Here is a 17,500-nt window from a genome sequence, read left to right as displayed (position 1 = left end):
CAATTCCAAAGCTATACGATACTACAGATGGCAAGTTAATTACCTCACATCTCTGAAAACATTTGTAATGTTGTACTTCTTGTTGACGAAATTCATGCTAATGTTGGGTTTTTGAGCTAGCGCCCAATAGACTCCCATTCACTCCTTGAAAGATAGCGCTCCTTGTCCCGGAATTGCCCAGAATGCACCGCGTGGCCCATTGACATAGCATGGGCAACATTTCCCATCTCCTCAAAAGTACACTGAACAAAAATTTAAATGCAGCATGTAAAGTGTTGGCCCCATGTTTCATGAGCTGAAATAAAAGATCCCAGACATTTTCCAGATGCACAAAAAGCGTATTTCTCTCAAATGTTGTGCACAAATTTGTTTACATCCCTGTTAGTGAGCATTTCTCCTTTGCCAAGATGATCCATCTACCTGACAAGTGTGGAATATCAAGAAGCTGATTAAACAGCATGATCCTTACACAGGTGCACCTTGTGCTGGGGACAATAAAAGACCGCTCTAAAATGTGCAGTTTTGTCACACAACACAATGCCACAGATTTCTCAAGTTTTGAGGGAGTGTGCAATTGGCATGCTGAGTGCAGGAATGGCCACCAGAGCTGTTGCCAGAGAATTTAGTGTTCATTTAGTTGTTTTAGAGAATTTGGCAGTACATCCAACAGGCCTCACAACCGCAGACCACATGTATGGCGTTGAGTGGGCGAGCGGTTTGCTGATTTCAACGTTGGGAACAGAGTGCTGATGTAAAAGGGGCTTTATAAATACATTTTGATTGAAATTTGATTGATTGAGTGCCCCATGGTGGAGGAGGGGTTATGGTATGGACAGGCATAAGCTACGGACAATGAACACAATTGCATTTTATCAATGGCAATTTTTAATGCACAGAGATACCGCGACGAGATCCTGAGGCCAATTGTCGTGCCATTCATCCGCGGCAATCACCTCATGTTTCAACATGATAATGCACGTCCCCAGGTCGCAAGGGTCTGTACACAATTCCTGGAAGCTGAAAATGTCCCAGTTCTTCCAATTCCTGCATACTCACCAGACATGTCACCAGCCATGTCACCCATTGAGCATGTTCGGGATGCTCTGGCTCGACATGTACTACAGCGTGTTCCAGTTCCTGCCAATATCCAGCAACTTCGCACAGCCATTGAAGAGGAGTGGGACAACATTCCACAGGCCACAATCAACTTCATGCAAAGGAGATATGTCGTTCTGCATGAGGCAAATGGTGGTCACACCATATACTGACTGGTTTTCTGATCCATGCCCCTACTTTTTTTTTAAAGGTATCAGTGACCAACAGATGCAGTCATGTGAAATCCATAGATTAGAGCCTAATTTATTTATTACAATTTACTGATTTCCTATGAACTGTAATTCAGTAAAATCTTTGAAATTGTTGTGTGTTGCGTTTATATTTTTGTTCAGTATATATCTGCCGTTGCGAATGTTAGACTCCACTCTGAGGCACATCGATCTGCAGGTTGAACATGGTGAGATTGTAGACTCCTAAATTGATAGTGCGGTTTGTTTAGGCGATTTTACAGTTAACTAGCTACGTTACATGCTGATATTGTCTTTGATATTATTGTGTGTAGCTACATTTGCAAGCTAGCTACCTAGCTAGCTAGCCAGCCAGCCCATGGAGAGAGCATTGCATTGTGGATTTTGTAGTTGACTTGAGCTGCAACAGATTTCCACAACGATGTTCCATGTTGCTACCAACCTTATTATAACACCAAAATGAAACATTTGTTCAAAAAAATATTGTTCTCGGATATTGTATTAGTGTTATTTAACACTGTAAATTAAAGGAATTCATCGTTTTGGGTGGATTTTTCCTTTAAGTACATTACACCACTGATATCTAACAATATAAAACAATACACGCAAATCTAAAAAGTAAAATAATGGAATTAAGAAATATAGAAATATTAAGATGAGCAACATATAAATATGTATATGACGGGATGTATGGACAGTATGGACAGTCTATGGATAGAATATGTAGCATATCTGTAGAATATGTAGGATAGAAAAGTATGTGTACAGCAATAGTTAAATAGGATAGGCCTTGACTAGAATACAGTATATACAGTTGAAGTCGGAAGTTTACATACACTTAGGTTGGAGTCATTAAAACTTGTTTTTCAACCACTCCACAAATTTCTTGTTAACAAACTATAGTTTTGGCAAGTCGGTTAGGACATCTACTTTGTGCATGACACAAGTAATTTTTCCAACAATTGTTTACAGACAGATTATTTCACTTATAATTCACTGTATCACAATTCCAGTGGGTCAGAAGTTTACATACACTAAGGTGACTGTGCCTTTAAACAGCTTGGAAAATTCCAGAAAATAATGTCATGGCTTTAGAAGCTTCTGATAGGCTAATTGACATCATTTGAGTCAATTGGAGGTGTACCTGTGGATGTATTTCAAGGCCTACCTTCAAACTCAGTGCCTCTTAGCTTGACAAAATTTGTAGACTTCCACAAGTCTGGTTCATCCTTGGGAGCAATTTCCAAACGCCTGAAAGTACCACGTTCATCTGTACAAACAATAGTACGCAAGTATAAACACCATGGGACCATGCAGCTGTCATACCGCTCAGGAAGGAGACACGTTCTGTCTCTTAGAGATTAACGTACTTTGGTGCGAAAAGTGCAAATCAATCCCAGAACAACAGCAAAGGACCTTGTGAAGATGCTGGAGGAAACAGGTACAAAAGTATCTATATCCACAGTAAAACGAGTCCTATATCGACATAACCTGAAAGGCCGCTCAGCAAGGAAGAAGCCACTGCCCCAAAACCGCCATAAAAAAAGCCAGACTACGTTTTGCAACTGCACATGGGGAGAAAGATCATACTTTTTGGAGAAATGTCCTCTGGTCTGATGAAACAAAAATAAAACTGTTTGGCCGTAATGACCATCGTTATGTTTGGAGGAAAAAGGGGGTTGCTTGCAAGCCGAGAACACTATCCCAACCGTGAAGCATGGGGGTGGCAGCATCATGCTGTGTGGGTGCTTTGCTGCAGGAGGGACTGGTGCACTTCACAAAATAGATGACATCACGAGGAAGGAAAATTATGTGGATATATTGAAGCAACATCTCAAAACATCATTCAGGAAGTTAAATCTTGGTCACAAATGGGTCTTCCAAAAGGACAATGACCCTAAGCATACTTCCAAAGTTGTGGCAAAATGGCTTAAGGACAACAAAGTTGGAGTGGCCATCACAAAGCCCTGACCTCAATCTTATAGAAAATGTAAGGGCAGAACTGAAAAAGCGTGTGCGAGCAAGGAGGCCTACAAACCTGACTCAGTTACACCAGCTCTTTCAGGAGGAATGAGCCAAAATTCACCCAACTTATTGTGGGAAGCTTGTGAAAGGCTACCCGAAACATTTGACCCAAGTCAAACAATTTAAAGGCAATGCTACCAAGTACTAATTGAGTGTATGTAAACTTCTGACCCACTGGGAATGTGATGAAATAAATAAAAGCTGAAATAAATCATTCTCTCTACTATTATTCTGACATTTCACATTCTTAAAATAAAGTGGTGATCCTAACTGACCTAAGACAGGGAAGTTTTGCTAGGATTAAATGTCAGGAATTGTGAAAAACTGAGTTTAAATGTATGTAAACTTCCGACTTCAACTGTACATATGAAGTGGGTAAAACTGTATGTAAACATTATTAAAGTGACCAGTGTTCCATGACTATGTACATAAGGCAGCAGTCTCTAAGGTGCAGAGTTGAGTACCGGGTGGTAGCCGGCTAGTGACAGTGAATAAAGTTCAGGGCAGGGTACTGGGTAGAGACCGGCTAGTAGTGACGATTTAATATCCTTGAGATAGAAGCTGTTTTTCAGTCTCGGTCCCAGCTTTGAGGCATCTGTACTGACCCCACCTTCTAGATGGTAGCGGGGTAAACAGGCCAAGGCTCAGGTGGCTGAGGTCCTTCATGATCTAATTGGCCTTCCTGTGACACCGGGCGCTGTAGATGTCATGGAGGGCAGACAGTGTGCCCCCGGTGATGCATTGGGCAGACTGCACCACCTTCTGGAGAGCCCTGGGGTTGCGGATGGTGCAGTTGCCGTACCAGGCGGCGATACAGCCCGACAGGATGCTCTCAATTGTGCATCTGTAAAAGTTTGTGAGGGTCTTGGGGGCCAAGCCAAATTTCATCAGCCTCATAAGGTTGAAGAGGCGCTGTTGCGCCTTCTTCACCACACTGTCTGTGTGGCTGGACCATTTCAGATTGTCAGTGATGTGTACGCCGAGGAACTTGAAGCTTTTTTACCTTCTCCACCGCGGTCCATCGATTTGGATGGGGGCGTACTCCCTCTGCTGTCTCCTGAAGTCCACGATCAGCTTGTTGGTTTTGTTGACATTGAGGTAGAGGCTATTTTCCTGGCACCACTCCGCCATTGCCCTCAGGTACATAGGTATTCCTCTTGTCCAGATGGGATAGGGCAGTGTGCAGTGCGATGGCGATTGCGTCATCCGTGGATCTATTGGGGCGGTGTGCAAATTGCAGTGGGTCTAGGGTGTCCGGTAAGGTGGAGGTGATATGATCCTTAACTCTCAAAGCACTTCATGATGCCAGAAGTGAGTGCTACGGGGCGAGAGTTATTTCGTTCAGTTACCTTTGCTTTCTTGGGTACAGGAACAATGGTGGCCATCTTGAAGTAAGTGGGGACAACAGACTGGGATAGGGAGAGATTGAATATATCCGTAAACACTCCAGCCAGCTGCTCTGCACATATTCTGAGGATACCATCTGGGCTGGCAGCCTTGCGAGGGTTAACACACTTCAATGTCTTACTCTCGTCAGCCACGGAGAACGAGAGCTACCTGTCCTCGTAAGCGGCGGTGGCCCGTGCCGGGCGGCACTGTGTTTTTCTCGATGCGGGCGAAGAAGGTATTTAGCTTGTCTGGGAGCAAGACGTGGGTGTCCGCGACGTGGCTGGTTTTCCCTTTATAATCCATGATTGTCTGGAGTCACTGCTACATACATCTCGTGTCTGAGCCATTGAATTGCGACTCCACTTTGTCTCTGTATTGATGTTTTGCCTGTTTGATTGCCTTACGGAGGGAATAACTGGACTGTTTGTACTCGTTCATGTTCCCAGTCACCTTGCTTTGGTTAAATGCAGTGCTTTGCGCTTTCAGTTTTACGCGAATGCTGCCATCTATCCACAGTTTTTGGTTTGGATAGGTTTTAATCGTTACAGTGGGAACAACATCCCCTATGCACTTCCTGATGAACTATGTCAGTGTATACGTCAATATTATTCTCAGAAGCAACCTGGAACATATCCCAGTCCGTGTGATCAAAACAATCTTGAAGCATAGATTCCGATTGGTCAGACCAACGTTTAACTATCCTTACCACGGGTACTTCCTGTTTGAGTTTCTGCCTATAGGAAGGGAGTAGAATGGAGGTGTGATCTGATTTGCCGAAGGGAGGGTGGGGGAGGGCCTTGTAGCCGTCCCGGAAGGGAGAGTAGCAATAGTCGAGAGTTTTTGAGGTGCGAGTAGTAAGACAGAGGTGTGCTATTTCGGACAAACAACAGACAGATTCTTCTCTTTTCAGCAGGAGCCATTTGCTTACCAACTTGTGTTTTCCCACGATTGTATTTGAACTACTGCGAAAGGCCTGTTTTGTCTGCATGTTGTTTACTGACAGATGTGCTGTGTGTTCCCGACTGTAGGCGATGCCTTGTTATTGGGCTCCAAACAATCTGTTAGGCAATAAAAAAAAAAAAGAAGCCATTGATCCTCTGTGGATTAATTATTAGCCTACTCATGGTGTAGTATTGCCTGCCTACCCAAACTCCTTTCTCCGGCCAAATGCTGACATTGGTTTTATTATCTATCTTCACCCCTACCATTTCCACCATCATCACCTTCTGTATAGAGCCTGTCTGTCCCTCCTCACCCTTCACTTAGCTAGTGCTGCTGCTGTGTCTCTTCCTCTGTTCTGTTTGGCTCTAACCTCCAGCCTTGACATGTCTGTTCCTCTGTTCTGTTTGGCTGTAACCTCCAGCCTTGACATGTCTGTTCCTCTGTTCTGTTTGGCTGTAACCTCCAGCCTTGACATGTCTGTTCCTCTGTTCTGTTTGGATGTAACCTCCAGCCTTGACATGTCTGTTCCTCTGTTCTGTTTGGATGTAACCTCCAGCCTTGACATGTCTGTTCCTCTGTTCTGTTTGGCTGTAACCTCCAGCCTTGACATGTCTGTTCCTCTGTTCTGTTTGGATGTAACCTCCAGCCTTGACATGTCTGTTCCTCTGTTCTGTTTGGCTGTAACCTCCAGCCTTGACATGTCTGTTCCTCTGTTCTGTTTGGATGTAACCTCCAGCCTTGACATGTCTGTTCCTCTGTTCTGTTTGGCTGTAACCTCCAGCCTTGACATGTCTGTTCCTCTGTTCTGTTTGGCTATAACCTCCAGCCTTGACATGTCTGTTCCTCTGTTCTGTTTGGCTGTAACCTCCAGCCTTGACATGTCTGTTCCTCTGTTCTGTTTGGCTGTAACCTCCATCCTTGACATGTATGTTCCTCTGTTCTGTTTGGATGTAACCTCCAGCCTTGACATGTCTGTTCCTCTGTTCTGTTTGGCTGGAACCTCCAGCCTTGACATGTATGTTCCTCTGTTCTGTTTGGCTGTAACCTCCAGCCTTGACATGTCTGTTCCTCTGTTCTGTTTGGCTGTAACCTCCAGCCTTGACATGTCTGTTCCTCTGTTCTGTTTGGCTGGAACCTTCAGCCTTGACATGTATGTTCCTCTGTTCTGTTTGGCTGTAACCTCCAGCCTTGACATGTCTGTTCCTCTGTTCTGTTTGGATGTAACCTCCAGCCTTGACATGTCTGTTCCTCTGATCTGTTTGGCTGTAACCTCCAGCCTTGACATGTCTGTTCCTCTGTTCTGTTTGGCTGTAACCTCCAGCCTTGACATGTCTGTTCCTCTGTTCTGTTTGGATGAAACCTCCAGCCTTGACATGTCTGTTCCTCTGTTCTGTTTGGCTGTAACCTCCAGCCTTGACATGTCTGTTCTGTTCATCTTCTCTGCTCTCCTTTCCTCTGTCCTCCTCTCCTCTGTTCTCCTCTCCTTTCCTCTGCTCCCACCCGCTTTCTGAATGGATCTCTTGTCATCTCCGTATCCCAGCCATTATCTACCTGATGTTTCCTCTCCCTCCCAATGAAAGATAGATAGTGTCTGAAAGCTTAGAGAAGAGATCTGTGATGTTACAGGAATGACAGCTCTGGCAGATGGGGCGTATCTCCCTTCGTTCTATTTATATTGCTGTCCTTATTTGATCAACTTTGAAGGTTATTGCATGGAAGGATAGATGTCATCGCCATTACATCTCTACTGAGTAAACAAGTAGTCTTTTCAAGTTGTTTGTTGATATGTGCCGTTTTACAAATTGGAATTTATGTTAATTCATTTGCATAATAGCTTTTGTACGTGGATATGAACTAGTTTTTACGCTCTGGAAGATTATGTTTAACTACAATATATACACATCTTGTGGTTTGATTATGTATTCACTAGATGTGTTCAGTTTGTATAGTAATATATGACTTTTTACTCAAATCATCTCATGTACGTATGCGTTTGTTTGTGTGTTTGTTTTTCTGTAGACATTGTTCATTTCCCTATTCTATAAAGTATATAAAGTATCATCTCTTGTAGATCATATTTTATGTCATATATCTGTTAGCTAAAACTGTTACCAACATGTATGTGTGTGTGTGTGTGTGTCTTCAGGTACTTTGTTCTGCACAAGCTACCCACCCTAAAGTTCCTAGACACTAGGAAGGTTTGTAAGACAGAACAGCATGAGGCTGAAGCACGGGGAGCCTTCATGAAGGTGGTCAAACCCAAGTCATCAGACATGGTGGTGAGTACACTCTTTACATTCTAATAACGCTGCTTTCCCGGACACAGATTAAGCCTAGTCCTGGATTAAGAAGCACTTCCAATGGAGAATCACCATTGAAAGTTAGATACTGTATAAAGTCTCTTGAAGTATGTAACTGAATGAGGTGTTACATTGGTGAAAGGAGGTACTGGCTCTTCATCCAGGAGTTGACATATTTAGGGCTTTCCAGTCCAGAGAAACTAGAGTACAGTAAGTTAATAAAAATAATTTTAAAAACATGCTGCCGTCCAAAATTCTGTACTTCACTGCCCAGTCAATGGAATCTATAGGAAACAAAATAACTAGTTGTTTCTTTTTCAGCCATTCAGAGGGTTGAATGGAGTCCCCCTCATTAGCAGTGTGATGAGAGAGATCATATATCTCTGATATATCTAATTATCTAATAGTTCCCTCACCTCGCGTTGGGGTCAATCATTTGTCTAACCCCTCTAACCCTATTAAGACCATAATGAAGTGATGTGTATGAGCAGCGAGAAACCCCCCCACTTTCCTCCCCTCCTGTCCTCCCCTCCTGTCCTCCTTTCTTCATCCGTGTCTGAGTGTCAGTCTCCCGTTGCAGGGTTCTAGTATGGCGGCCCTTTGAACAGAAGCCCTTACCGTGCCCCCTCTCCCTCCCTCCGAGGGGACTCTCTTTAATGAGTGTGTGTGTTTGTGTTTGTGTGTGTGTCTGTGTGTGTGTGTATGCTTGTGTGTGTCTCTCTGTGTGTATGTGACCACGGTCTGACCTCATTCCATATGCATAAGCCCAGATCAAAGTGGACGAGGCGGCTGTCCGGTCGCGGTAGCATCGCGGAGCATGACAGCGCTGGCCATCGGAGCGACAGCTCACGTACACGCCAGTCACAATCGCTTAATTTTTCTCGACCATGCACTTATTCCTCCCTCGCTCATTAGGGCCAGACTAATTAGAGTTTGAGATTTCATAGATGTAACCCTCCTCACCCATCTACCCTCATCTCCCTCTCTCCCCCTCCTCCTCACTCCTCCTCTTTCAGAGGGGTGTAAATGAATAGCTTTGCTAAGATTTGATTCCATGTAATTGTAAGGTCATTAAATATTTACTGGTTGGATCAGCGAGGCTGCGCCATCCCAGGGTCCCCAGGGCCTTACAGACAGAGAGCAGTCTGGGAGGTAAGAACAAAGCCAACCAATGACAAGGCATGATATGTGTCGAGCAGACGGAAGGTTGCACCAGAGAAATCAGGGAAATCAGGAAAAATTGGGTAGAAATGCAGGGTGCACGGAAATATCTAAATATGTATCAGTTCAGACAAAATATTGCAGTGTTTTAGTGTCCGTTCATGTGACTCTTTTATCTTGATTCAACCTGCAAATGGCAGAGCAAGAAAGGAAAACAATGAAATAATTTAACCCCATTCTGGCATGTTTGCTAGATTTAGAGGAGTAGAATGAAAACGCTGCTCATCCACTTGATATGAAAAGAAGCAGAGCACTTTAACAATGCTTGTTGGCAGGCAAAAGTCACTTTGGAGGATTACAGTATATTTACATAGCCCTGCCAATGTAGCGGCAACGCTTGCTTTTGTTGTCACAGAGTTAGATATGTCTGAAGATTATCTAGCTAATTCTACTTGATTGATATGTGTTTTGTGTCAGAGTAAATAGTAAAAGATGCTATGTACATTATCAGATAGAAAAAGTCCCTTTAAAATCTCCCTTTACTTAAATAGATGAACATACTTTCTACAGTGCAGTACACTAGTTTCTCTGCTCCACCGTAGCAGCCTTTGACTCAATATACTGTGTAATCTTTATACAGCCTTCATACACCCTTTAAGTAGTAGGACTTTGCTCATAACTGATTTGTGAAGTACCTATGAATGCTATATAAAGCCTTTATAAGTTGTTTGTTTAAAGTGGAACAGAGAGAGTGATGAGAGTGAGAGTTGGGGTCGTGTGGTTCCAAATGTCCTCTCCCGTGCTTGGGTCCTCGCCTCTTGGGGTGTTGGTTTCCACCGTAGCAGTTTATTTTGAGTCCGATGAAGCATGATGTGGCAGCCGTAACCTTCTCGGCAGGGCACTTGTACACCCCGCCTCCCCGTCATTTAATTGGCTCCATCATCAGGGCCATTGTGTTTCTGACCAATCGTGCGGGTCACCAATTAAAAAGTGGCGCAGACAAACGAGGCATTAGGGAGGGAGAGATGATGTTGGTGTAATTAGACATTTGTGTTTGCTTTTATGTCTCGTACAGTGGGGCGTCCCTTCATAACACTGGAGCCCTGGTGTCTGGAGTTACTGTAGCACAGTTAAACTGGACACTAATTACACTTAACAAAAATATGAACACTAATTAATACTCTCTCTAGTCTCACTAATTTCTCTCTCTCCTCTCTCCCTCTCCCTCTTCTCTTCTCTCTCTCACTCTCTCTCTTCCTGTGAGAGTTACAGTATGTAGATACTGCCTGTTTCTGAATACCAGTGTTTAGGGTATAATCAAAGTTAAAGAAGCTTTCAAAACAGCTATATTACACTCATTGAAGATGAATGTTAAACTCAGTTTTAAAACGGTTCTCCTCATAATCTACACAAAAGTTAAGGAGACACACTCATTGACCCTGCTTCTAGTTAGCGTTAGGTGAATCATTATGATGAACCCATACGTGCTTATCTAAGGCCCTCTCATTTGGCTGTGTAAATCAGAAAAATACCCAATCTCTCTCTAGTTGTTCATACTCCTAGCGTGATGTATTGGAACAGTAAATGGGCATGCTAGGCACCAAATGGCACCCTTTTCCCTATATTGTGCGCTACTTTTATACAGGGACCATAGTGCTCTATGTAGGGAATAGGGTGCCATTTGGTACGCAGTCTTAGTTTGATTCACATCAGAATGGAGTGTGACCACAGTTTAAACTGATATTCAATCATGCCGTTATGGCATGGCACTATGGGCCGCCACATGGTTCTGATAACAAAGCAATGGGCTTTAATACATTATGAATACCGTCACTTCTCCAAAATTCTGAACCTTTTACAAGTCTACTAAATCATATCCACTTCTCCAACATTCTGAACCTTTTCCAAGTCTACTAAATCATATCCACTTCTCCAACATTCTGAACCTTTTCCAAGTCTACTAAATCATATCCACTTCTCCAACATTCTGAACCTTTTCCAAGTCTACTAAATCATATCCACTTCTCCAAAATTCTGAACCTTTTACAAGTCTACTAAATCATATCCACTTCTCCAACATTCTGAACCTTTTCCAAGTCTACTAAATCATATCCACTTCTCCAACATTCTGAACCTTTTCCAAGTCTACTAAATCATATCCACTTCTCCAACATTCTGAACCTTTTCCAAGTCTACTAAATCATATCCACTTCTCCAAAATTCTGAACCTTTTACAAGTCTACTAAATCATATCCACTTCTCCAACATTCTGAACCTTTTCCAAGTCTACTAAATCATATCCACTTCTCCAACATTCTGAACCTTTTACAAGTCTACTAAATCATATCCACTTCTCCAACATTCTGAACCTTTTCCAAGTCTACTAAATCATATCCACTTCTCCAACATTCTGAACCTTTTCCAAGTCTACTAAATCATATCCACTTCTCCAACATTCTGAACCTTTTACAAGTCTACTAAATCATATCCACTTCTCCAACATTCTGAACCTTTTCCAAGTCTACTAAATCATATCCACTTCTCCAACATTCTGAACCTTTTCCAAGTCTACTAAATCATATCCACTTCTCCAACATTCTGAACCTTTTCCAAGTCTACTAAATCATATCCACTTCTCCAACATTCTGAACCTTTTCCAAGTCTACTAAATCATATCCACTTCTCCAACATTCTGAACCTTTTACAAGTTTACATGTCCAGAGAGCTGGATGTCATCTCAATGTTTTCGGGGGAACATTTAGAGAAAGCACACATGCACAAGTATAAGACTGATGTTTTTGTTGTAAGATCAGCTCTGTTCGGTGTTGGGTGATGTCAATATCAAACCTATATTGGTATTATACAATCATACTATATATACAAGTGTGCTATCTTAATTTGACCAGTTTCTCACAGCAGGAATTTGCATTTCCTGTAGTGCAGGAAAATTATCCACGACAACAGTGATCAATTTAAGATAGAACATCTGTACTTTAGTATGGCCTGTAGACTATGCCCAACAATATCGTATAAAATACAGTAAGTGCAGTAAAGGGTGTTATTTATGTGTGGACAAGTTGTCTGCCTGAGGATAATTTTGCAGCTCATTTAATTGATTGTGTCTTTTCATGCACCACTTGGCCTTAGAAATACATAACACCCTCAGTGTCTCAATGTGTTGTTGTTTATGTGTCTGACACTAGCTAGGGATGTCATCTTCTTCCACCATAGTTATGAAGACAGCGTGATTGGGTCTCTGTCTTATTGGATTTCCTGAGGAGGGAGGGAGTATGATACAGAAAGAGAGGATGGCCAAATAAATAAACAAGTAAATTGATTGAAGGCCATTGAAGTGTTTTTCCCAGACCGTGACAGACACAGAGAAGCAGAGAGTGGGAAAGCCTTGAGCTGTATTTTGGGAAATTAGGGGTGTTGGAATGCCATAATGTGATAATTCTCTTTGAGGACTCGGAGGTCATGGAATGCGATGGTGCTAAACCGCATAGAGGAAAACACCCTGCTTCAAGCCCTCATCCTGTTGTTGAAACCTTGAGTTAAACTGACCAGGTCTATCAAAACACTCAGAGAGGCATGTCGGATTTGACCGGTATTATAACATTTTACTCCACGTCCCGCATGTTAAAGTACATTTCACAGTGAATGAAGTAAACGCTCAGTCCCCTGCCACTAAACACAGCTTGGTAGCTACGTCAGGGGGTATAATGGTTCCGTGGATGTCACTTACAGTTTGCTCGGACAGAGAGTTTGACTTGATATTAGAGCCCGGGACATGAGTTTTTCTCCCCACATCCTCCTGCGTGTAATGTGAAGCAGACGGCGTCGCGGGGCAGTTAGAGCCAGCTCTCGTATCCCATGAGCCCTTGCTCTCAGGGTGACGGCTCTTCAGTGGAATCGACAGTGACAGAGCCAGGAAAGTCCTCAAGTGGATCTTTTCAGTTCTATTTTTCCCTCCGCTGATGTTAACCTGCTTTACTCTGCAGCGGTTCACTTCAAGTTTGAGGAAAGCAGTCGGAATATCTGAAGTAGACCACATGATTGGAGAGCCATGATTGGAGAGCCACGATTGGAGAGCCATGATTTGACAGCGATGATTGTGCATTATGTGATATTGCATTATAGGCCTACACATGATGATATGCAGTATAGGTTAAGTCAGGACAGTATGTAGTATAGGTTAAGTCAGGACAGTATGTAGTATAGGTTAAGTCAGGACAGTATGTAGTATAGGTTAAGTCAGGACAGTATGTAGTATAGGTTAAGTCAGGACAGTATGTAGTATAGGTTAAGTCAGGACAGTATGTAGTATAGGTTAAGTCAGGACAGTATGGTGAATTGAGTTGCACAAATCTGGTACATTTTCGTAAATTCCCTGGTTTTCCAGAAAATCTGGTTCAACATTTCCGGAATCAGTAGGGAATAAGCAGAAAATCCAACCAGGATTTCTGGAAAACCTGGGAATTTTGGAAATGTTTCTGGATTTTTGCTACTCTAATGATAGATGATGTGTTTCCATGTCATGAGTCCTACCCTGTATTGGCCTCAGACTAGCTTGTGCTAACACTCAAATACTGGATGTTTTCTTTTCCATTCTGGATATGGATTGATTGAAGTACATCATTATTATCCCTTGAGACATTTGTGTTATTTATGATACACTGTAGTAATACAGTGGGGGAAAAAGTATTTAGTCAGCCACCAATTGTGCAAGTTCTCCCACTTAAAAAGATGAGAGAGGCCTGTAAATTTCATCATAGGTACACGTCAACTATGACAGACAAATTGAGAAAAAAAATCCAGAAAATCACATTGTACGATTTTTTATGAATTTATTTGCAAATTATGGTGGAAAATAAGTATTTGGTCACCTACAAACAAGCAAGATTTCTGGCTCTCACAGACCTGTAACTTCTTCTTTAAGAGGCTCCTCTGTCCTCCACTCGTTACCTGTATTAATGGCACCTGTTTGAACTTGTTATCAGTATAAAAGACACCTGTCCACAACCTCAAACAGTCACACTCCAAACTCCACTATGGCCAATACCAAAGAGCTGACAAAGGACACCAGAAACAAAATTGTAGACCTGCACCAGGCTGGGAAGACTGAATCTGCAATAGGTAAGCAGCTTGGTTTGAAGAAATCAACTGTGGGAGCAATTATTAGGAAATGGAAGACATACAAGACCACTGATAATCTCCCTCGATCTGGGGCTCCACGCAAGATCTCACCCTGTAGGGTCAAAATGATCACAAGAACGGTGAGCAAAAATCCCAGAACCACACGGGGGGACCTAGTGAATGACCTGCAGAGAGCTGGGACCAAAGTAACAAAGCCTACCATCAGTAACACACTACGCCGCCAGGGACTCAAATCCTGCAGTGCAAGACGTGTCCCCCTGCTTAAGCCAGTACATGTCCAGGCCCGTCTGAAGTTTGCTAGAGTGCATTTGGATGATCCAGAAGAGGATTGGGAGAATGTCATATGGTCAGATGAAACCAAAATAGAACTTTTTGGTAAAAACTCAACTCGTCGTGTTTGGAGGACAAAGAATGCTGAGTTGCATCCAAAGAATACCATACCTACTGTGAAGCATGGGGGTGGAAACATCATGCTTTGGGGCTGTTTTTCTGCAAAGGGACCAGGACGACTGATCCGTGTAAAGGAAAGAATGAATGGGGCCATGTATTGTGAGATTTTGAGTGAAAACCTCCTTCCATCAGCAAGGGCATTGAAGATGAAACGTGGCTGGGTCTTTCAGCATGACAATGATCCCAAACACACCGCCCGGGCAACTAAGGAGTGGCTTCGTAAGAAGCATTTCAAGGTCCTGGAGTGGCCTAGCCAGTCTCCAGATCTCAACCCCATAGAAAATCTTTGGAGGGAGTTGAAAGTCCGTGTTGCCCAGCGACAGCCCCAAAACATCACTGCTCTAGAGGAGATCTGCATGGAGGAATGGGCCAAAATACCAGCAACAGTGTGTGAAAACCTTGTGAAGACTTACAGAAAACGTTTGACCTGTGTCAATTATTGAGTAGTATTGAGAAACTTTTGTTATTGACCAAATACTTATTTTCCACCTTAATTTGCAAATAAATTCATTAAAAATCCTACATTATTTTTTTCTTATTTTGTCTGTCATAGTTGACGTGTACCTATGATGAAAATTACAGGCCTCTCTCATCTTTTTAAGTGGGAGAACTTGCACAATTGGTGGCTGACTAAATACTTTTTTTCCCCACTGTATGTATTAAGAATAACAAGATTTTGTAAATAGCTATTAAGAATAACACGATTTAGTAAATAGGTATTAGGCATAACATGATTTAGTAAATAGGTATTAGGAATAACATGATTTAGTAAATAGGTATTAGGAATAACAGGAGTTAGTAAATAGGTATTAGGAATAACAGGATTTAGTAAATAGGTATTAGGAATAACAGGAGTTAGTAAATAGGTATTAGGAATAACAGGATTTAGTAAATAGGTATTAGGCATAACATGATTTAGTAAATAGGTATTAGGAATAACAGGAGTTAGTAAATAGGTATTAGGAATAACAGGATTTAGTAAATAGGTATTAGGAATAACAGGATTTAGTAAATAGGTATTAGGAATAACAGGATTTAGTAAATAGTTATTAGGAATAACAGGATTTAGTAAATAGGTATTAGGAATAACAGGATTTAGTAAATAGGTATTAGGAATAACAGGATTTAGTAAATAGGTATTAGGAATAACAGGATTTAGTAAATAGGTATTAGGAATAACAGGATTTAGTAAATAGGTATTAGGAATAACAGGATTTATTTATGGAAAAAAGACAAAACAGAAAAAGTTGACAGAAAAAAGCAAACAGATGTTTAAGCGTGACATACCACACTCGCCGTGTTTGGACATTGTTAATTCATGTTATGGATGGCATTCTGATGGACTCCAGACAACGCAATTCACTGAAAACAGAGATTAATCTCTTTTAATTGTGACAGGCCAGTTCACAACATGACCATTCCAGCTTGTTACAATACGTCTCTATAATCATCTTGTTATTGAGGTTTTGTTTCAAGTGTTTAGGCAACAGGAAACACACAGCACTACTTTCTGACTCTCTCTCCCTGCACTCTTCAGTCAGAAAATGAAACACATGAAAGCATTGTCTTCCATATGTCAGGGACGGCATGGACCACACAATCTCCCTCTGTTGTCTGTCAGTTCTTACAGTCTATGGACCTGAAGTGTCGGCTCAGTGTCGGCTCGTTCACTCAGTGTTTGGACCGACCAGCTTTGAAAACAGAGGGAAAAGTTCTGCATTCTAAGCGATTTGGCAGCTGTGACTTGTGAGGTCGCAGCAAGGGCAACGGTGCATGCAAACAACTGTAATCAGAGGGAGTGACTCAGTATCCTTATAAATCACATCACAGGCACCCCACATCATAAACACACTGTAAAACTTTAAAGCACCTTTAATTGTAAGTAATAGCGGCAGGATGATTTACAAGCTCGTTCAAAGCGCAGGGACATGGGGTGCGTGACCTCAGTGTCACATCACTCTCATAGCAGGAATAATATATGGTTTATTTATTTTGGCCAAAACTTATAAAAACAAATAATGTTTTTTCATAGCAGGAATAATAGATGGATTATTCATTTTGGCCAAAAGGTATAAAAACAAATAGATGTTTTTAAGGTCTCTGTTCGTGTTCCTGACTGGAACTGTTTTTTATATTTACTGATTTTCCTCTCTGGGTTTTGGTATGTAGAAAATGGGAACAAAGCCATTGTGGTGAACCGTTTGTTGTCTCCATGTCTCATGCGTTTAGTGTTTTAGTTTGAGGCCCGACTGAAAGCTGTCCAAGGCTGACCCATAATAATGTGTTCTTTTTTCCCTGTATTTGAAAAACAGGTTTTATAGACTTTGACAAATAATAATATTGCTTGCATAAGCCCTTCTACTTTTTATTCACGTCAGTAAAATCCAAGTATTTGTAGACTTCTTTATCATTATCATAATATTGAGCTTGAGGTTTTAGCATCAGAAAAGTACATAATGTTCCAGAAATGTACCAGATATAATAATAAGCCAATGAGAATGTTAACGTTCTTCCTTCTGTATTGTTGCTGCTCTAAGATCTGTCTCTTTTAGACACAGGAAAAGGCAAATAGTATGTTTCCACTCAAACCTAACTGTCACTTTACACCAGTGATCATACTTTACCAACATAAATGCAGCTCTCAGTCCTCTCTCTCTCTCTCTCTCTCTCTGTCTCTCTCTCTCTTCTCTCCCTCTCTCTCCCTCTCCCTCCCTCTCCCTCCCTCTCCCTCTCTCTCTCTCTCTCTCTCTCTCTCTCTGTCTCTCTCTCTCT

At 42.0% G+C, this 17,500-nt stretch overlaps 1 protein-coding gene across 1 annotated transcript in view; it reads left to right on the top strand.

Annotated features, from left to right (window-relative positions):
* The window catches only part of LOC311110701 (leucine-rich melanocyte differentiation-associated protein-like), a gene marked incomplete at both ends in the record, with an annotated part of 340,674 nt that overhangs the window by 245,660 nt on the left and 77,514 nt on the right, over positions 1-17,500 (top strand). The window contains one exon of the mRNA XM_084153244.1: positions 7,807-7,939. Within this exon, the coding sequence (XP_084009370.1) occupies positions 7,807-7,939 (133 nt within the window). The remainder of the gene's footprint in view (positions 1-7,806; positions 7,940-17,500) is intronic.

This window comes from Coregonus lavaretus (assembly GCF_964263955.1).
Source record: "Coregonus lavaretus genome assembly, chromosome: 36".
NCBI lineage: Eukaryota > Metazoa > Chordata > Actinopteri > Salmoniformes > Salmonidae > Coregonus > Coregonus lavaretus.
Note: the sequence above shows the minus strand (reverse complement) of the source record. Positions and strands in the feature narration are given on the sequence as shown.